Here is a 22,510-nt window from a genome sequence, read left to right as displayed (position 1 = left end):
TATATCTATCGTAGGCTTTCATGTCACCTATTAATTTGTATGTATCCCATGCAAAATTTTATACCGGTTAAAGATTTAGCTGATCTACATAGTATGCACTGAACAGCTACAGGTGAAAATCTTTGCTAATCTAATGAAAAATTAAATATTAAAAACTGGCAGGAGTGACAACTGATGTGCAAAAAATATGATTGGGCTTATCAGTGGAATAACCAAGAAAATGATAGATATCGGAGCTGAACCTCTGACTGGAATTCACTGGATTGTGCATCAAGAAGCTCTCTCCATGAATGGTTATTTCAACTGTAAATTTTTTATGATTACATGACCTTAATCACCGCATGCTTCAACAGTTTCTTTTAGAAATTGAAAGCTGAACAACAGTTTCTTTTAGAAATTGAAGCTGCACTATTTAATTTTACATAGTGCAGTGAGATGGTTTAGTCATGGCAAAGTGTTATTTTGTTTCCTTTAACTGCATCATGAAATTGATATTTTTATGACAGAAAAAGGGAAAACCAACAAAACAACTATCAAATGTGGAGTGGTGGTTTGACCTTGCAATTCTTACAGACATTTCTATTCATTTAAATGCTCTTACTTTAAAACTACAAGGGAATGGAAAATTGGTCTCAGATTTGTATGTTCACATCAAATAATTTTAGAATAAGTTGTTATTATTTAAATTGTTAACAGGAGAAACTGCTTCTACAGGGATGGGATACACTTAAATAGAAAGGGTGAAGAATGTTTGCTGATGCTATCGAGGCAGTGTTAGTTGGGTCGGAAAACTGCTAGATTGGGGGGATACAAGGACTAATAGATTAACAGTAGCCACTGGCAGAGATGAAAGTGATTCTTGCACTGCTTCTATTGGAATGAGCAGCAGCTTGGAAAATAAGATGCAGGATATTTCAGAGTCTGCTGGGAGTCATTGGAGTACAAGTAAACACATGGGTTGTGTTAGGGTAGCTAAGAAAAAGAACAGGTGCATGTATACTTGCGTGTAGGCCGACCGGGTTAGCCGGGTGGGTAAAGCGCCTGCCTGGCAACCCAAAGGTCGCGGGTTCGAATCCCGCCTCGGGCTTGGATCAAAGTACTGCAAAAAACCTTGGGAGGTGCACTATGGCCACAGAAGCCGATGCGCCAATAACTATCAAAAAAAAAAAAAAAAAAAAAACTTGCATGTACACCAATGCTAGGAGTTTGGTAAATAAATTTGATGAATTTGAGGTATTGCTCAAAGCATCAAAGGTGGATATTGTTGGGATATCAGAGACATGGTGTCACACAGATATAAGTAATGCAGAACTGGAATTTGGGGAGTACAACGTCTACAGAAAGGATAGACAGGATAGGAAAGGAGGAGGGGTTATGCTATTAGTTAAGAAACACATAAAATCCAAGGAAGTGAAGCCAGTCGACATCGATGGACAGTGCAGTGTTGAGTCAGTTTGGTGTGACATAAGCATTGGGAGATCAAAATTGAGAGTAGGAGTGTGCTATAGGCCTAATGACTCTGATGAGTATAATAAGAAACTGTACAGGGAAATAGAGTGGGCCAGTAAATCAGAGATCCTTATAATGGGGGATTTTAATTTCCCAGATATTGACTGGAATTTGTGGTTTGGTTTGGTTACTCACACACTAGCAAGCCTTTTGTGGATTTATTGGATGATTGTTTTCTAAATCAGCATGTTCGGGAGGCAACTAGAGGGAGCAATACTCTTGATTTGATTATCAGTAGGGATTCTTCATGCATTAAGAATCTGCAGATACAGGAACCACTAGGTGGCAGTGATCACAGTGAGATGAAGTGGGATTTACTCAAGGAGGTAACTATCATCAGGGGTAAAGGGAAGGGTTATTACTTTCGTAAAGGCGACTACAACGGTCTGAGACAGTATTTAAATTCTATACAGTGGGACCAACTGATGATATTACCAACAGCAAACTCAAAATGTGAAGCATTTTGAGAACTTATCTTGAAAGCTACTAGGCTTTACATACCAACTAAGAAATATTGTTCAAGGTTCAGGCCTAAACGGATGTCAGATGAACTAATGAGACATATGGCAGAGAAGAAAAATGCATGGGATACCTATAAATTAACGTGACACGGAAGCCTGTGATAGATATAAGTTGATCTGTAACCAAGTTACAAAGGAGGTTAGGCAGGTGAAGGCAGATTATGAGAAATCTTTGGCAAGGGATGCAAAGAAAAACAGCAAGGAGTTCTTTACTTATGTAAACTCTAGAAGGAATTCTAGAGTTTACATAAGTAAATGTAAACTGCAGCAGATTCTAGAGTTTACTTATGTAAACTAGAATCTGCTGCAGATTGGTCCACTTGATATCAATGGTTCAACTGTTCATGATCCTGCTCAGGTAGCTAACAAACTAAATCAATATTTTGCACCTACATTCACACATGAGGAGTTATTCAGGAAGGGGAATGCCATAGATGAAGTAAACACTGGCAGTGAGCTAGATGATATTATAATAATTGAGAGTAAAGTGGAGGAGAAATTGTTGAAGATAAATACAAGAAAGGCACCTGTGGTGGATGGGATCTATCCAGTTATATTAAAGGAGGCAGCAAAGGAAGTAAGCAATCCATTAGCCATAATTATGAGCGCTTCCTTGGACTCAGGGGAGGTACCCACAGGCTGGAGATGTGCAAATGTAACCCCAATTCACAAAGGAGGATCAAAGGCTGACACAAGCAATTATAGACCTGTGAGTTTAACCTCTGTTCCAGGAAAATTAATGGAAGCATTGGTTAAAGAAGCACTGCAGGATTATCTTGACAAGAATTCAGTTATAGATCAGACACAGCATGGTTTTGTTAAGGGAAGGTTTTGCCTGGCCAATTTGATTGGATACTATGATGTAGTCACAAAAGAATTGGATGCAGGGAATAACTTTGATATTATATATTTGGATCTTAGAAAGGCTTTTGATACTGTTGCACACGGAAGACTGCTGCACAAATTGGAGCAGAGTGGCATTTGTGGCAAATTGTTGCTATGGATAAAGGGATTGTTGAGTGGCAGAAGACAGGGAGTGGTAATTAATGGACACTGCTCATCGTGGACTGATGTTATTAGTGGAGTCCCTCAGGGTTCAGTGTTGGGTCCATTTTTGTTTTCTGTATCTATAAATAATATTGATGATGGTATATCAAGCTTAATGTCCAAGTTTGCAGACGATACAAAGGTTGGCAGGGTTGTTAAGGACGCTACTGATGCTATGCTGCTGCAACAGGATCTGAAAAGGTTGAGCAGATGGGCTGAGAGGGGGCAAATGAAGTTTAACATTGACAAATGTAAAGTACTACATATGGGAAACAGCAACCCCAGAGCAACGTATCAACTCTGGTACTGCACTGACAGGGGTAGAGAATGAGAAGGACCTGGGGGTAATTGTGCAGGCAGATATGAAGTTTTCTGAGCAGTGCGGACGGGCAAGAGTAGCTCATGGTGTCTTATCAATGATATACAGGAATTATTCTAGCAGGGATAGGGAGGTGATTATTCCCTTGTATAAGGCAATGGTCAGGCCGCACTTGAGTACTGTATACAGGTCTGGAGGCCTCATTTCAAGAAGGATGTAGAGCTGCTGGAACGAGTACAGAGAAGGGCGACAAGGTTAGTGAACGGAACGAAGGGTTGCTCTTACGAAGAAAGGCTTAAGTTTTGTAAATTACAGTGTCTGGAGACTAGGCACCGGTGAGGTGATCTGATAGAGGTTATGTACAAAGTCTTGAATGGGTTGAGCATGCTCAATGCTGATGGGATACTTCCTCTTACTCAGAATAATCACCTGAGAGGGCATAAATTCAAATTGAGGAAAGACAGATGTAGGATAGATGTGCGGAAATTTGCCTTTAGCCAGCGGGTAGTTGGATGGTGGAACAGATTTCTATCCCTTGTTGTGGAAGTTGATAGCCTAAATAAATTTAAAGCTCAGCTGGACAGGTATTTCGAATGAACGGAGGGGTGAAGTGGAAGGGGTTTTTTTTTTTTTTTTTTTTTTGGCTGATGCTGCATAAGCTTGCTTTCTTGCATCATATGCCTCTACTAATGCTAATGCTAAATCTCAAATTGACCCAAGCAGTTTAGTTCACTTTGCATGTTGTACTGAGCTAAAAGAGAAACATATTTCTAAAGAATCGTCGCCTCTCATTATTACAATAACTTTTTGAGTTTGTTTTAAAGTAGATTTGCTGATGTAAGATCCTAAAGAAAAGACATAAGCTTGTGTGAAGATCCATTTATTGCTGTCTGAAAACTATGATCCCAGCTTGAAATTGTGATCTTCAAGCCAAAACATGACTGAAAAGTAAGTATGTGGACTTGAATTCTACAAGGCTCTCTCATCTGAATATTTTCTGCTAATAAAAAAAAAAAATGCCATGAAAATGTCTACTTTGTTCGGATCAACATACATTTGTTAGCAAATTTTTCATGCATGAAATCAAATAAATATTTATAAAGAAACAGAATAGCTGATGAACATCATCGTTCCATGTTGAGAATTGGCGTCACAAATTTTGAGCCAAATTTTGAACAATTATCTAAAAGTAGCCAGCCTCAACACTCAACATCTCATTAAATGTTTTAAGTTTTGTTCAGTAAATGTTATTGTGTATTGTACTTAATACACACACACACACACACACACACACACACACACACACACACACACACACACACACACACACACACATATATCGCACCCTGGGAGCGATATATGTGTTGAACAAAGGGTGGAAGAAAGGAAAAGAAAATAAGTGTAACGATATAAAATGAAAAGAACCAAAAAGCAAATTTTGAAAAAACAACGACCAAGGTAGAAATAGCATTGCAGTATCTTTCATAATTTTTGTGTCTTCTTCAGAGGTCATCCACCAAAATTATGAAAAGGACAGCAATACTCTTACTTCTGTTTCTGACATGTTCTGTATGTCAAAGAACATGTGTAAGAAACCACGTGGTAAAATCTGAAAAGAATTTTGAATACAAATTTTGAATAAATAATTAAAATCAAGTTATGCAAAACTATTATGTGTTACTAAAGTATTACATACTTCTGTGAGGTCATCCAGAACATGGATGACCTTACAGAAGTAAGTAGACCGCTATGAAAGTGAAATAGGCGAAGGCAAAGGAAAGAAGTGACCGAATGACAAGGACTTACCGCTACTGGTGGTGTTGACAGAAAAGACTGTGCCGGAGGCTAACCCATGTATATATGCGTAGATACGCTAGCGGCACCTAGCGTTAGACAAATTTTGGTGTCTGTATATTATGTAATGAATTTACGTAGGCGGTGGAGCTGCGCTAGGCTAAGATTAAGTACATGATGCTCAAACACCCAGGATAGCTAAGAAATATAATAGCTGACAAAGTAGCAGTAGAAGGTAGCTAAACTTTGTAAAGGCGAAAAAATAGATTGGGTATAGTAAGAAAAATAGTGCTCTGGTATTGCGTTTATAAGTCAATAATGCTGTTTATATTAATATCTATTAGGTTCTTGTGCCTTAGTATGTTAAGGGCTTTATTGATATGATGGTGGAGATATGCAATAGGAAAAAGATTTTTGGTCAGTTTACTGTATAATATTCTGATGTTATCAATAGCTGTTGTTTTGTCGCTGCATATGGTTGCTATTCTGATGCATTGTGCTAGGATAACATTAGCATGTACCTGTTTGGAAATATTGGAATTCCATTGTGTAAAGTTTGCTATGCTAAAGTTGAATGCTTCACGTTTGTTGTACAAATTGATGGAGGTTATACCATTTTTTAACTTAATGTCTGGATCCAAAAAATGGGCTGCTGTATCAGAATTGTTTGTTCTTTCTAGTACAAGTTCGTTGGGGTATAAATGTCCATAATCCTGGATGAAATTCGGGCAGTTGATCACTATGAGGTCGTCTATATATCTGAATAGGATAAGGTCCTGTGGAAATGAGGTTTCTGACCAATATAGATATAGGTTGGCTATTATGCATGAGGCTGGGCTGCCCATAGGTGTTCCATTGGTTTGTTGATATACTGTATTACCATCATATATGATGGTAATATATGATGGTAATTTACCAATATCAATCAAACCAATCTAAAATCTGTACTCAAAGATATATATGATAAACATAAGGATTCTATTTCCTGCAACACCTACTACTGGAACAACATACTGAACTTATGTATCTCCAATAACTTCATATATGATGGTAATACAGTATATCAACAAACCAATGGAACACCTATGGGCAGCCCAGCCTCATGCATAATAGCCAACCTATATCTATATTGGTCAGAAACCTCATTTCCACAGGACCTTATCCTATTCAGATATATAGACGACCTCATAGTGATCAACTGCCCGAATTTCATCCAGGATTATGGACATTTATACCCCAACGAACTTGTACTAGAAAGAACAAACAATTCTGATACAGCAGCCCATTTTTTGGATCTAGCTATTAAGTTAAAAAATGGTATAACCTCCATCAATTTGTACAACAAACGTGAAGCATTCAACTTTAGCATAGTAAACTTTACACAATGGAATTCCAATATTTCCAAACAGGTACATGCTAATGTTATCCTAGCACAATGCATCAGAATAGCAACCATATGCAGCGACAAAACAACAGCTATTGATAACATCAGAATATTATACAGTAAACTGACCAAAAATCTTTTTCCTATTGCATATCTGCACCATCATATCAATAAAGCCCTTAACATATTAAGGCACAAGAACCTAATAGATATTAATATAAACAGCATTATTGACTTATAATTATTCCCATACGCATCAAGTATGTATATAGTGTAAATACAATACACTAGGCCTCTTTGGTGTCTTACAGTCTGGAAAACTCGTACCCACCGATTGGCCTAACACAGTGTATTTATCTTGTAATTATTTTTAAGCCTATCTTGATTTATTTATTTAATCGTTAATTATGATTTGATTGTAACTTAAATGTACACAATTACACTTTTAACACAACTGACTTAAATACATGATGCACTAACTCTCGGACATTCATTCAGGGTCCTAACTATAGGAACGGGTTTGCAACCCCGAATTACCCTAGCCCAACTACATATTTCTAATTTAATCATCTTTTTACTTTACTAGATTCTACATTTTATGCTCTGTGCGCCATTAGTCTACCGAACGCTATACCAGAGCACTATTTTTCTTACTATACCCAATCTATTTTCTCGCCTTAACAAAGTTTAGCTACCTTCTACTGCTACTTTGTCAGCTATTATATTTCTTAGCTATCCTGGGTGTTTGAGCATCATGTACTTAATCTTAGCCTAGCGCAGCTCCACCGCCTACGTAAATTCATTACATAATATACAGACACCAAAATTTGTCTAACGCTAGGCGCCGCTAGCGTATCTACGCATATATACACGGGTTAGCCTCTGGCACAGTCTTTTCTGTCAACACCACCAGTAGCGGTAAGTCCTTGTCATTCGGTCACTTCTTTCCTTTGTCTTTGCCTATTTCACTTTCATAGCGGTCTACTTACTTCTGTAAGGTCATCCATGTTCTGTATATAATACTTTAGTAACACATAATAGTTTTGCATAACTTGATTTTAATTATTTATTCAAAATTTGTATTCAAAATTCTTTTCAGATTTTACCACGTGGTTTCTTACACGTGTTCTTTGACATACAGAACATATCAGAAACAGAAGTAAGAGTATTGCTGTCCTTTTCAAAATTTTGGTGGATGACCTCTGAAGAAGACACAAAAATTATGAAAGATACTGCAATGCTATTTCTACCTTGGTCGTTGTTTTTTCAAAATTTGCTTTTTGGTTCTTTTCATTTTATATCGTTACACTTATTTTCTTTTCCTTTCTTCCACCCTTTGTTCAACACATATATCGCTCCCAGGGTACACCGTATTTTCATTAATAGCATTAGTTAAATTCGATACTTATATGTATACTTACTATATTCTACACATAAAAATAATTTATATATATATATAATGGATTTAGTATTATTATATAAATTTATACAGAAATTAAGATTTAATAATTATCTTGCTACAGATAAAATGTTTTCATTAGCAAAATGTTATGAAAAATCATTATCATTTAGCATTATACATTTTTATCTTAACTCAAAATGTATAGGCCATATGGAATGAAGATAACTAAACTAGGATAACTTGATTACAAATTTGTATGAACACTAATACTTATATGAAAAACACCAATAATCGGTAACAATCTACAATTAAATGTATATATATATATATATATATATATTTATAGCCTGAAAATAAAAAATGGTAACGTTAAAATAGAAACTTCCTTTTACATATATCAAAATATATTAAATGTAACACTAATTTTTCTCTAATCGCTCTGTGTGGCCCGCGAGACAAATCTAACTTTTAATATGGTCCCTGTACAGGAAAAGGTTGGACACCACTGCATTAGAAAATAGTATGCAATAATGCTTTAATTTTTTTATGAATTGTTTATTTATACTTTTTTGTTGAATGATAAATACACATAATAGCCAGTAACAGAGAAAGACAAAGTGTTATATGCTTGCATAAAGTATACCGACTAGCGGCCAGCCTGTAAACACCGTTATAGAGCTGTACCATCGAAAGGTCTAAGCCTCGAATAATATTTCTAAGTTGGTATGAAATACCTAGTAGCTTTTATGATTATTTCCTTGAATGCTTCTCATTTGGAATTTACTGATGATATGATCATCAGATGGATCTACAGTATTAGAATTTAAAACCTTCTGCGACCACTGTAGTCACCTTTACGAAAGCAAAAACACTTCTCTTTACCCTTGATGGTAGCTACCTCTTTAAATGAATCCCACATCAATACTCTGTGATTACTGTCACTTAGTAGTGTTTTTATCTGCAGATTCTTAATGCATGAATAATTACTGCTGATAATCAGAACAATAATATTACTCCCTCTTGTTGCCTCTCTAACATGCTGCTGCTGTAGAAAACAGTCATTGAATAAATCCACAAAAGGCTTGCTAGTGTGTAGGTGACAAACCCACAAGTTCCAGTCAAAATCTAGGAGGTTAAAATTTCCTATTCTGATTTACTGGCCTACTCCCTGCTCTATTTGTATGTACCTTTCATTGTTGTACTCATCAGAGTCATTAGGCTTATGGCACACTGCTGCAGTCATTTTTGCTTTCCTGGTGATTACTTATGTCACACCAAAATGACTTAACATTGTGCTGGCCACCTATATCAGCTGGATGCACTGGCTTAGACTTTATGTGCTTGTTAACTTAGAGCATAAGCCCCTTTCCTCTCTTATTCTGTCTATCCTTTCTGTACACATTGTACTCACCATATTCAAATTCTGCATTCCTTATATCCGAGTGACACCATTTCTCTGATATCCCCACAACACATTCAAATATTATACTTCACATTCAAATTTATTTACCATGCTCCTAGCTTTCATGTACATGGAAGTATACAGGGCCCTATTCTTACTCTTAGTTACCCTAACGCTCCCCATGAACCATCTGCATTAGTAGAGGCATATGATGCAAGAAAGCAAGCTTATGCAGCATCAGCCAAAAAAAAAAAAAAAAAACCCCACTCCCATTTCACCCCTCTGTTTGTTTCAAATACCTGTCCAGCTGAGCCTTAAATTTATTTAGGCTGTCAACTTCCACAACAAAAGATGGAAGTCTGTTCCACCATCAGCATTGAGCATGCTCGAACCATTCAAGGCTTTATACACCTCAATCAGATCACCTCGCAGGTGCCTAGTCTCCAGACACACCGTAATCTGCAAAACTTAAGCCTTTCTTCATAAGACCAGGGTCCTGAGCTGGATATCATCATTCTTCTCTTTCTTGGTGATTCCTTTCTACTTCTGATTTTCTCTCTCTCTCTCTCTCTCTCTCTCTCTCTCTCTCTCTCTCTCTCTCTCTCTCTCTCTCTCTCTCTCTCTCTCTCTCTCTCTCTCTCTCTCTCTCTCAGAGTAACTCGGGAATTTTTTTTTTTTTGGCTGGTGCAGCATAAGCCTCAGGCTTCCTTGCACCATGTGGCTAGTAATAATAATAATAATAATAATAAACCCTTTGTTCCATTCACTAATCTAGTTGCCCTTCTCTGTACTCGTTCCAACAGTTCTACATCCTTCTTAAAATGAGGCCTCTAGACCATAATAATCAAGGTTTGGCCTGACCATTGCCTTATACAAGGGGGATAATCCTCCTTATCCCTGCTAGAAAAATTCCTGTATATCATTGACAAGACACCATGAGCTACTCTTTCAGACCGTCTGCACTGCTCAGAAAACTTCATATCTGCCTGCACAATTATCCCCAGGTCCTTTTCATTCTCTACCACTGTCAGTGTAGTATGACACAGTTGATACGTTACTCTGGGGTTACTGCTTCCCATGTAGTACAAGTCGACCATCACTAATCCGGTTCCACCGCTAATTCGAACATAATTTCCGCAAACGTAATTTCAAATTTCCAGGGTCAGCGCACCGATCTACCACTACTGTTTTGGTGACGTTAGTTGCAGCATCAGCTGTTGGCGCAAACTCGTGAACACTGGCAAGTCATTCCCACTTCTTTTTCTGCATTTATTGTTATAACCTGCTCACATTTAGCCCCGGCCATGGTTCCAATGCATAAAGGAAGTGCCTCTCGTGGTGGAAAGAGCAAACACCGTAAATTGTCCATAACAGATAAAGTTGAACTTCTGAAAAAGCTCGACAGCGGTGTGTCTGTGAGAAGTTTAACTCTCCTTAATTGTAAATTCCAGCAATTTCTTTCAGTTCCTCTTATTTTAGCGATTTTCTTTAAGCCATTCCTTTTTAGATTGTTTTTTTTTTACAACACACTTGTACAATTTGCAGAAAAAAACACAACACAATATGATGGATAATACAGCTTCCTAACGAACTTGTTTTCACAAAATCTCTAACAATACTGACAAACGTATTGTGATGTTTGAGAGTTTATTTCATCGCTGCAATAAAACTATTAATTAGTTTTATTGCAGCACTTGCATGCAATAAACTAATCAAAAACGACCTTCATATGTATGCCGTAATAAAGTCACATGCACATGGCCGACACGGCTTCTCAAGAAACAAAGTAACGAACATATGTGGCCACATTAGCCACATATATGTGACATAAAAAAAATACTTTTTTTTTTTTTTTTTATATATATTTTAAGCGAAAAAACGACAACACTGACATTACAATATTTATTTTGGAATTACTAATCAAATTATTTGCTAAATATTTTTGGCCACTGGGGAATTTTTTTCTTAAACTAGCTTGGCAGTCAATGTGTTAAAGGTAGAAGGTGGTGGTTAGCTGTTGGGTAAACTGTATGTGCTAAAATAACTACTGGTGATCTGGCAAGCTCACTAATGCTGCACTCCACAGGTCCCAACCCTGCTGGATTAGTGATGGTCGACCTGTACTTTACATTTTTCAATGTTAAATTTCATTTTCCACCTCTCAGCCCATCTGCTCAACTTTTCTAGATCCTGTTGCAGCAGCGTACTGTCATTAGTGTCCTTAACAACCCTGCCAACCTTTGTATCATCTGCAAACTTGGACAATAAGCCTGATATATCATCATCAATATCATTTATGAATACAGAAAACAACACTGAACCCTTAGGGACTCCACTAATAACATTAGTCCACGAAGAGCAGCGTCCATTGATTACCACTCTCTGTCTTCTCCCACTCAACCATCCCTTTATCCATAGCAGCAATTTGCCTCCAATGCCACACTTCTCCAATTTGTGCAGCAGTCTTCCATGTGCAACAGTATCAAAAGCCTTTCTAAGATCCAAATACAGTCCATTCCGGTTATTTGGGATACATCGGGACTAGTGCATTTTGGCCCGATTAAGCGTCTGCTCCAATTATCCGAAGTTTCACGTAAATAGTTAAAAATACTATGTCCCCCCCCCTTTACTATTGGTTCACTGTACAATCAAATCATGTTACGATGGAGTCACCATCATAACATGATTTGATAGGTAGCATAGTAAAGTACCGTTCACTATACAATGTGCAGTAAGCAGTGGTCATTGTGATTACACTTGTGAATTGAATTTTAATTCTATTAAACTGATTCTAATTAGTGAAAATAGGAGGAATATTATCCACAGGCTATGAAAGCAAAGATATATTAAGCACAAATTTACCCTTTATTACCTTACCAATTAAAAAATTAAATGATATGTGAAAATCGGAAGAATATACGTGATAATTGGAATAATTAATACGTACTGTAATAAGTACGTACGAACTAGTTGACATTTCTTTTCACTGACATTTGTTGGTGGGGGTTAAAATTTAAAACAGTAAAAAGATAAGTAATCAATAAGAAAGAAAACAGCACACACAAATTGCAAGTAACACGATATGCGCAACTGAGAACGGAGTAACGAGTTACAAAGCTTTAAAAATAGGAATGAAGAGAAGATCTGAAAATTAATTTTTTTATATGATTGAAGATTTCATGGAAGTGTAAACACATTCCACCGTAATAACCCACAGAATTCCAGCTGTTGGTATTATCGCAAATTCAGTAAGATCGAGTTTACTGTCCGTTTTTGATAGATTTCACTAACAAAAAAGCCCAATAAACAGGTGACTGCTAATTGTTTTATGGTTGTGACCTCCTGAATTTTGACTGAACCACGTGGTACCGTCGGAGACAATTGTAGGATAATCTCCAGCGCTGCGGTCTCCTGCCCCGATTAAACGACATGCTGTCCCAATTAAGCGAAGTAAACCCTGGCTATTTTCTCGATCGGTTTCTGTTTTTTAAGATTTGCCCCAAATAAACGGCTGCCCCGAATAACCGGTGGCCCAAATAACCGGAATCCACTCTATATGATATCAAAATTATTCCCTGCATCCAGTTCCTTTGTGACCACATCATAGTATCCAATCAAATTGGTCAGACAAGACTTTCCCTTAACAAAACCATGCTGTGTCCAAGCTATAACTGAAGTCTGGTCTAGATGATTCTGCAGTGCTTCTTTAACCAGTGCCTCCATTAATTTTCCTGGAGCAGAAGTTAACTAACAAGTCTATTTTTTTATTTTTATTTTATTTTATTTCGTATGATGTGATCAATACATGAAGGAACCAGTTTTTTCTTGCTTCCTTCGTGTATCGTGGCCGGGATATCCAACCAACTGGTTGCTTCGGCACCATCGTGATATCCAGCCCGAGGAGGGAATCGTACCCACAACCTATGGGTTGCCAGGCAGGCACTTTACCTACCCGGCTAGCCCGGTCGGCAACAAGTCTATAATTACTTGTGTCGCCCTTTGATCCTCCTTTGTGAATTGGGGTCACATTTACACATCTCCAGTCAATGGGTACCCTTGAGTCCAAGGAAGCTCTCATAATTATGGCTAAGGGTTTGCTTACTTCCTTTGCTGCCTCCTTTGATATAACTGGATAGATCCTGTCCAGCCTGGGTGCCTTTTTTATGTTTATCTTCAACAATTTCTCCTCCACTTTCCTCTCAGTTATTACAAAATCATCTAGCTCACTGCCAGAGTTTAATTCACCTCTGGCATTCTCCTCTCTGAATAACTCCTCATGGGTGAATGTAGATGCAAAATACTCATTTAGTTTGTTAGCCACCTGAGCAGGATCATCAACAGTTGAACCATCAATATCCAGTGGACCAATCTGATTCATCCCTTTCCTTCTAGAGTTTACATAGGTAAAGAAATCTTTGCTGTTTTTCTTTGCAAAGAAAAAAGATTTCTCATCATCCGCTCTTGCCTGCCTAATCTCCTTTGTGACTTGGTTACAGACCAGTTTATATCTATCATAGGCTTCATGTCACCCATTAATTTATATGTATCCCATGCATTTTTCTTCTCTGCCAAATGTCTCATTAGTTCATCTGACATCCATTTAGGCCTAAACCTTGAACAATATTTCTTAGTTGGTATGTAAAGCATAGTCGCTTCCAAGATTAATTCTTTGAATGCCTCCCATTTTGAATTTGCTGTTGGTCCCACCGTGACCTCCAGAGTTTAAATACTGTCTCAGACCATCATAGTCGCCTTTACGAAAGCAAAAACCCTTCCCTTTACCCCTGATGGTAGTTACCTCTTTGAGTAAATCCCACTTCAGCACACTGTGATTACTGCCACCTAGTGGTTCCTTTATCTGCAGATTCTTAATGTATGAAGAATCACTACTGATAATCAGATCAAGAGTATTATTCCCTCTAGTTGCTTTCCAAACATGCTGATGTAGAAAACAATCATCCAATAAATCCACAAAAAGCTTTGCTAGTGTGTGAGTGACCAACCCACAAATTGCAGTCAATGTCTGGGAAATTAAAATACCCCATTATAAGACTCTCTGATTTACTGGCCCACTCTATTTCCCTGTACAGTTTCTTATTATACTGATCAGAGTCATTAGGCCTGTAACACACTCTTACTCTCAATTTTGGTCTCCCAGTGCTTATGTCACACTAAACTGACTCAACACTGCACTGTCCAGGGATGTCGACTGGCTTTACTTCCTTGGATTTTATGTTTCTTGACTAATAGCACAACCCCCTCCTCTCTTCCTATGCTGTCTATCCTTCCTGTACACATTGTACTTCCCAAATTCCTGTTCTGTATTCCTTATATCTGTGTGACAAAATGTCTCTGGATATCCCAACAATATCTGCCTTTGATGTTTTGAGCAATACCTCAAATTTATTCACCAAACTCCTAGCATTGGCAAGTATACATGCACCTGTTCCTATTCTAAGCTACCCTAACACAACCCATGTGTTTACTTGTACTGCAATGACTCCCAGCAGGGGGGGAGAAGAGCTGGAAACTGGGAGCCCACCCAGAGCCAGGGGAAGTATAAATTATGAAACAATTGCTGAGCTAGGATGTCAGCAAAGTAGGGTTTCCAATTGGTACACGACAACACAATGTTGGTTAAGGTTCAGTTGGTAATTTCATGTATTGGGCTATTTATGGTGGCTGAGGCTGTGGTTGGTAGTTCTTTCTGATGTTAAATGCAGCCTTAGCAAATATAGTCAGTTGTTGCAGTGTTCATCTTCAGTGAAAAAGAGGAATTCTTTACCACATGGGAGGGACAGTAGTTGTGTGAGCATGCAGCTTCTGGGTGGATGATAAAAGTGACAGTTGTAGAGGACAGGTTCCCAATTTTCTTTAACTCCACAGTGGCAAAGAGGGCTGTCATATCAGATATACCTGGTTTGGTGAGCTTAGCATTGAAGGACCCATGTCCAGTTATTATTATTATTATTATCATCCATATGATGCAAGGAAGCCTGAGGCTTATGCTGCACCAGGAAAAAAAAAAAGTTCCCGAGTAGCCCTGCGAGAGAGAGAGAGAGTCAAAAGTAGAAGGGAATCACCAAGAAAGAGAAGAATGATGATATCCAGCTCGGGACCCTGTGTGTGTCAAGCCCATACTCACACCTAAAAGGGGAGGAAAAGATGAGGGATACGGGGACTGTTAAGTTATGATGGGGGAAGAAAAATGGAGGATATAACAAAGCAAATAATATGGTTGCAGAAAGATGTTACGTGGTGGTTTCCATTGAATTGAGATTTCTATAATGACCACTCTTATACCACATGAATATTAAGATAGTTTATTTAGCTGCTAACTAATTCACTCTACATTAAAGTAACATTGTGGGAACCTTACTGGAACCCATCCTCAGACCATACATACAGTGGTGGACAAAAAAACTGCATCACCTTAAAAAAAGTAACATTTGTAGTGAAACATAAGATATTGTTAGATTACAGTCATTTTGTTTGTCACAAAGCAAAGGTATTGCATCAGATAACGCTTCTATTGCATCAGACAGTAATTGCATCAGTCATTTCTATTAATATAGTGTTGGAAGGGTATACATACTCATTAGTATCCTGCTTTGCAAAGATGTAAACATGGTTCCATATGTTCAGTTGACACCAATGGGAAAAAAAAAAGTGTAGCTGTTGCTCAGTCCCAGGAAGGGCTTTCTATGCATGCTATTGCTAATAAAATAGGCTGCCACCAGTCAACAGTATCCTGGGTGCTGAAATTAAAGCGTGAAACTGGTGATGTGAAGAGGAGACCTGGATCAGACTGTAAGAGAGTAAATACACCTTCCAAAGATCGATATTTGAAATGGCTATGCCTTCGTGATTTCCATGCTAGTGCTCCTGATCTAAAACTGGACTTTGAGATGGCCTCTGGTACTGAAACAAGTGCATGAACTATCCAAAGGCAGCTTTCGGAATGTGGTCTGCATGCCTATCAGCCCAAGAAGAAGCCTTTGTTGACCCAATAAATGAGGAAGAAGTGAATTGCTTGGTCTAAAACGCATGTTTCATGGATAAAAGAGCAATTGGACACCATCATCTTTTCTGATGAATCGAAATTCAACCTGTGCATGGCTCGGATTGGAAGCAATATGCCAGAAGACGAAAATCGAAGGCATACCATCCTGACTGGATAACACTGACTGTAAAGTTCCCTGCCAGTCAGATGGTCTGGGGGTGCATAACAAGCAAAGGGTGGGGTGAATTAAGTTTATTAACAGAATGATGAATGCAGAAACCTACACTGCTATCTCAAAATGAAACCCATTATTAGGGATCGCCACACAGATGTCCAAAACTGCATTTTTCAACAGGACTCAGCATCTTGCCACAAAGAAAAATTGGTGTTTTATGCAATTTAGATTTAATGATGAGTTTGTCTTCTTGTCTCACAAGGCGTAAAACATACTTACACCAATGTTTTCCCTCGTTTTTCTCGCTTAAGATGCAGTCATACCTCAGAAATGCTGGAATTACAGTATTGGACTAGCCCAGCAACAGTCCACATTTGAACCCTATTGAAAATTGTTGGTACATAATGTCATCTAAAATTGCTCAGAAGAAGCCAACAAGTAAGATCCAGCTGCAGGAGAGCATTGTCAGGGTGTGGTACCACGAAATTGGGCAACTGTATATCCAGAAGTTGATTAGCTCTATGCCAGATCGTTGCAAGGTATCCTTCCACACATCTATCCTGCAACCATTCTTCCTCAACTTAAATTTATGTCCCCTCATGTGCGTGTAGTCTCAGCAAAAGGAAGAATGCCATTCACATTCAGCTTACTCAATCCATTCACGGCCTTAAACACCTCAGTCAGACTGCCCTGCAGGGGTCTAGTCTCCAGAAGCTGTAATTTGCAGAACTGAAGCCTTTCTAGGTAAGAGTACCCTTTTGTTCCCTTCACCAATTTGGCTGCCCTTCTCTGCACATGTTGCAGTAGATCGACATCCTTCCTACAGTGAGGCCTGCAGAGCTGTATACAATAATCAACATGTAGCCTACACATGGCCTTAAACAAAATAATAATCACCTCCTTATCCCAACTAACAAAGTTAAATATATCATTGACAAAACCCCATGAGCTGTCATGACAACAGGTCTACACTGCTGAGAGAATTTCATATGACTGCACAATTACCACCAGGTCTTTTTCATTTTCTATTACCCTGGGTGTAGTTCCAACAGTTGATAAATTATTTTGAAATTACTGCTACCACTATACCTTACCTTGCATTTGTCAATGTTACACTTCAAATGCTATTCCTCAGCCCAATCGACCTAATGTTTCTAAATCTTATTGCAGTAGCATACCATCATTACTGTCGTTAAGCAGCCGGTCAACCTCTGTATCATCTGCAAAGTTTGACAGCCTGATATACCTTCATTAATAAATACTGAAAACAAAGACCCGGCACTGAACCCTGGGAAACTTCACTGATAATATTAGCCCAAGAAGAACAGTGCCCATTGATAACCACTCTGTCTTCTTCCACTTAACCTTCCCTGTATCCATATCAGTAACTTTCCCTTAATGCAACATTGCTCCAGTTTATACTGCAGTGTTTTAAATACAACAGTATCAAAAGCCTTCGTGCAATCCAAGTATATATAGTTAGATGGTATGTAAGGTGGAGTCCAGGTGAGTACCATGGAAGAGGATAGGGATAGGTCATGGATACAGTGAGAATAAATCTGTACATAGTTCTTCCCTTAGCTGAGGTATTCCAATCCTGCTGCCAGATTTGGACAAGGTGGTTCATTATATTTCTTTTTCCTGTTCTGTGTTGTTAAGTTGATGTAGCCCATTTATAGTTGCTGGAAGTGCTTTCCTGAGGTGGTAATGGAGCCTACAAACACAATACAGTAGAAGTAGGAGATATGATATTTGCACATCACTGATACAAAGGTTCTACCTATATTAAGTTGTAACTTACAAAATCTCTAGCTAAATTTAAAAATATGCTAATGAGCATGACTAAGACTATTAAACTATTTACTGAAGACAATTTATTATATTGTCAAAAAGATGGCAAAATTTTCCAAAAAACTTATTGTTCCCAGGTGTTCAAAATTTTTTGTATGTGCAGGTCATATCCTCGAACTAACTTCATTCCAACAATGACTGCCCACTGGCAGAAGGCAAACTTCTGATCATCTATCCTGTAAGCATCCACCTTCAATTTGAAGGTGGATGCTTACAGGATAGATGCTTACAGGATAAATCCTCTCAAGAGGAAGAATTCCTGTATATCATTGACAAAACCCCATGTGCTATCCTGGCAGCCTATTTACACTGCTCAGGGAACTTTATATCTGACTGCACAATTATCCTCAGGTCTTTTTCATTTCAAATGTGGTGCTACACTGTGTGCAATACCACACAGTTGGTACATTAATATGGGACTATTATTCATATGCAGTACCTTACATTTGTCAATGTTACACTCCAATTGCCATTTCCCAACCCATCTACCCAATTTTTCTATATCTTGTTGCAGTAGTATACCTTGATTACTCTCATTAACCACTCTGGCATACTGTATTATCTGGGAACTTAGAAATTAAGCCTGATGTACCTCTATCATTAATAAATGCAGAAAGCAATGGTCCCCCAACACTGAACCCTTCAACCCCATTGGGGGGTGAACTCAGTAATAACATTAGTCCACAAAGAGTGGTGTCCATTGATAACCACTCTGTCTTCTCCCACCCAACCATCCCTTTATCCATAGCAGCATTGGAGCAGTGTTAATGCCACGGTAGTCTTTTATGTGCAACAGTATCAAAAGCTTTGAAATCCAAGTATATATCAAAATTATTTTTTGCATCCAGTTCCTTGTCACTACATCATGATATCCAATCAGATTGGTCAAATAAGATTGCTTCCTAAAAAAAATCCATGATTTTCAAAAAGAAAGAAAGAAAAAAAAAAAAAAAAAAGAAAAGAAGAATAAGGAAAAATTCAGTAATACTAAATTTAAGCAATAAAATGGAATACTTTGATTACAAAATGCATTAACTTTTCTATATAAGTTTTTTAATTACATTTAAAGTAATTATTTTATAATATAATAATTTATAACTTTCTTTAAATAGCCTGATGATCTGGGCATGCAAGACATTGCATCTGCTGTTATCTGTGTCCTAACAGTGTACCTCTCAAGGGGAACAAGAGCAAAGGTTTGAGTTCTTATTTTCTTTTAAATTGTGTATTGAGTATGTATGAGATTTTAAAATGTGTACATTTTATCATGGAAAACACTAAGTTTTGTATAGAAGTTTCACTATGTTGCAGTGTGTATTGTTTATTATTGAAAGGGGCAAACATATTTCAAGACTGATTCATATAAGCTTGTTATTATTGCAACATTAACTATTTGCAACAACTTGTTCCAATAGTTAACTTCTTTGGCTAAAAGATTTTTTTTTTTAGAGTGCCCTTAATTTAAATATAATGCCTCCTGTTTGTTGCCACCTGCGAAAGAAGAAAAATATTGCTATTATTTACGTAACACAATCCTCTCAAATCCTCTCAAAACACAATCCTCTCAAATCCTCTCAGTTTTTGTGAGTTGCAAAGTCCTCATGCACACATCATCTTGAGGATGTGTGAATGACTTTGCAACTCACAAAAACTGATATCTCTCTAGGAATGTGACTCAACCAATTCTAGGGAATTGGTTGAGTCACATTCCTAGTTGGTTGGCAGATTTAGGGAAACTGCTAGTCTCAGTGAGACTGTACCCCTTGAATTTGCCATTGGGCTGTAGTGTATAGGCCATATTGGTAATAGACCAGAGCTACCTTGATTACTAATAGCTATTTTGGTCTACATATGATGTATATTTGTTCATATATATAAATAAATAAATAAATAAATCTGCAGCTATTGTCAGTCCACTGCAGGATGGAAGCAGCATCCTTGGGTCCATTAACTGCCACGCTGGTCCAGTGTTGGGTGGCAGATTGACTGTATTTAGCAGTTAGGGGCTTGAACTGTGCTCTACTCAAAGAGCATATGCTATTGCACTCCCACTATAGCCTCGTAACTTCTATGACTACTTCCTTGAATGCTTCCCATTTAGAATTTGGTCTTGGTAACTTTGTCAGTTGGTTCCACTGCATAGAATTTAAAAACTGAGAGCATTGTAGTCCCTTATGAAAGCAAAAGACCTTCCCTTTACCCTCGACAGTAGTTATGTCTTTAAATAAATCCCATATCAGTACACTCTGATCGATACCATCAGGTGGGTCTTTTACCTGCAGATTCTTAATGCATGAAGAATTGCTGCTGATAATCGTATCAAGAGTGCTGCTTCCTGTTATTGATTTTCTAACATTCTGCTGTAGAAAACTGTCATCCATTAAATCCACATCAGTCTTGCTAGTGTGTGAGTGACCACACAAGTTTTAGCCAATATCTGGGAAGTTTAAATCACCTTATAAGACATTCTGATTTACTGGCTCACTCTTTCTCCATATAGTTGTTTGTTATACTTATCATGGTCATTAGGCCTATAATACACTCCTACTCTCATTTTTGTTTTCCTAATGCTTATGTCACATCAAACTGACTCAACGTGGCACTGGATACATATGTTGACTGGATGCACTGCCTTAGATGTAATATACTTCTTAACACATTCAGTGCCACCTAAATGTGAATGGAACTGTGCTGTGCTGTAATTTTCGGAAGGAATATTTAAAAAAATCAACATTCTGATCACACATAATAGTTAAAAATTAAAAGTTTTGAATTCGCTAGAAGCAAACGCTTACTTTTGTGCTGTGCTGTAAATCAGAACAAATCTTAAAATTTTATAAGCAGTTTATTCATGTACATAAATAACATCAGCATAAGCAAAGAAGAAATAAAACTGTGCTCCAAGTTTATAAACAAATTAGCATTAGCATTAGTTGAGGCATATGATGCAAGAAAGCAAGCTTATACAGCATCAGCCAAAAAAAAAAAAAAAAACCCCTTCCCATTTCACCCATCCGGTCATTGCAAATATTTGTCTAGTTCAGCCTTAAATTTATTTAAGCTATCAATTCCACAACAACAGATGGAAGTCTCTTCCAGCAATCAACTACCCATTGACCAAAGGCAAACTTCTGCACATCTATTCTACAACTGTCTTTCTTCAATTTGAATCTATGCCCCCTCAGATTCTTTTTTTTTTTTTTTTTTTTTTAGTTATTGGCGCATTGGCTTCTGTGGCCATAGTGCACCTCCCAAGGTTTTTTGCTGCAGTACTTCGATCCAAGCCCGAGGCGGGATTCGAACCTGCGACCTTTGGGTTGCCAGGCAGGCGCTTTACCCACCCGGCTAACCCCGGTAGGCTCAGGTTCTTAGTCTGAGCAAGTGGAAGTATCCCGTCAGCATTGAGCCTGCTCAAACCATTCAAAGCCTTATACACCTCAATTAGATCACCTAGTCTCCAGATGCTGCAACTTGCAGAACTTAATTTCTTCATAAGCGCACCCCTTTGTTCCTCTCACCAATCTTGTTGTCCTTCTCTGTACTCGTTCTAGCAACTCTACATCCTTCCTAAAATAAGGCCTCCAGACCTGTATACAGTACTCAAGGTGTGGCCTGACCATTGCCTTAAACAAAGGGATAATCACCTCTTTGTCTTGGCTAGCAAAATTCATATATATCATTGACAAAACTCCATGACCCACTCTGGCAGCTTGTCTGCATTGCTTAGAGAATTTCATATCTGACTGCACAATTACTTCCAGGTCTTTTTCATTCTCCACCTCCCTGAGTATAATACCACAGAGTTGGTACATTTCTCTTGGGTTACTGCTACCTATTTGCAGTACTTTGCATTTGTCAATGTTAAACTTCAGTTGCCACTTCTCAGCCCATCTGCCTAATTTTTCTAGATCCTGTTGCAGTAGCATACTGTCTTTAGTGTTATTAACAACTATGTCAACCTTTCTATCATCTGCAAACTTGGACATTAAGCCTGATATACCTTCATCGATATCATTGATAAATACACAAAACAACAATGGGCCCAGCACCGAATCCTGGAGGATTCCACTAATAACATTAGTCCATGTAGAGCAGTGTCCAAT

General features: G+C 38.0%; 1 protein-coding gene across 2 annotated transcripts in view; it reads left to right on the top strand.

Annotated features, from left to right (window-relative positions):
- The window catches only part of LOC150075774 (neurobeachin-like protein 1), a 693,585-nt gene that overhangs the window by 125,588 nt on the left and 545,487 nt on the right, over window positions 1-22,510 (top strand). For both annotated transcript variants that reach the window (XM_090387670.1, XM_090387669.1), the window contains exon 11: window positions 19,520-19,603. In XM_090387670.1, the coding sequence (XP_090243796.1) occupies window positions 19,520-19,603 (84 nt within the window). The remainder of the gene's footprint in view (window positions 1-19,519; window positions 19,604-22,510) is intronic.

This window comes from Mastigoproctus giganteus, chromosome 13 (genome assembly GCF_048544385.1).
Source record: "Mastigoproctus giganteus isolate SK-2022 chromosome 13, ASM4854438v1, whole genome shotgun sequence".
Taxonomy (NCBI): Eukaryota; Metazoa; Arthropoda; class Arachnida; order Uropygi; family Thelyphonidae; genus Mastigoproctus; species Mastigoproctus giganteus.
Note: the sequence above shows the minus strand (reverse complement) of the source record. Positions and strands in the feature narration are given on the sequence as shown.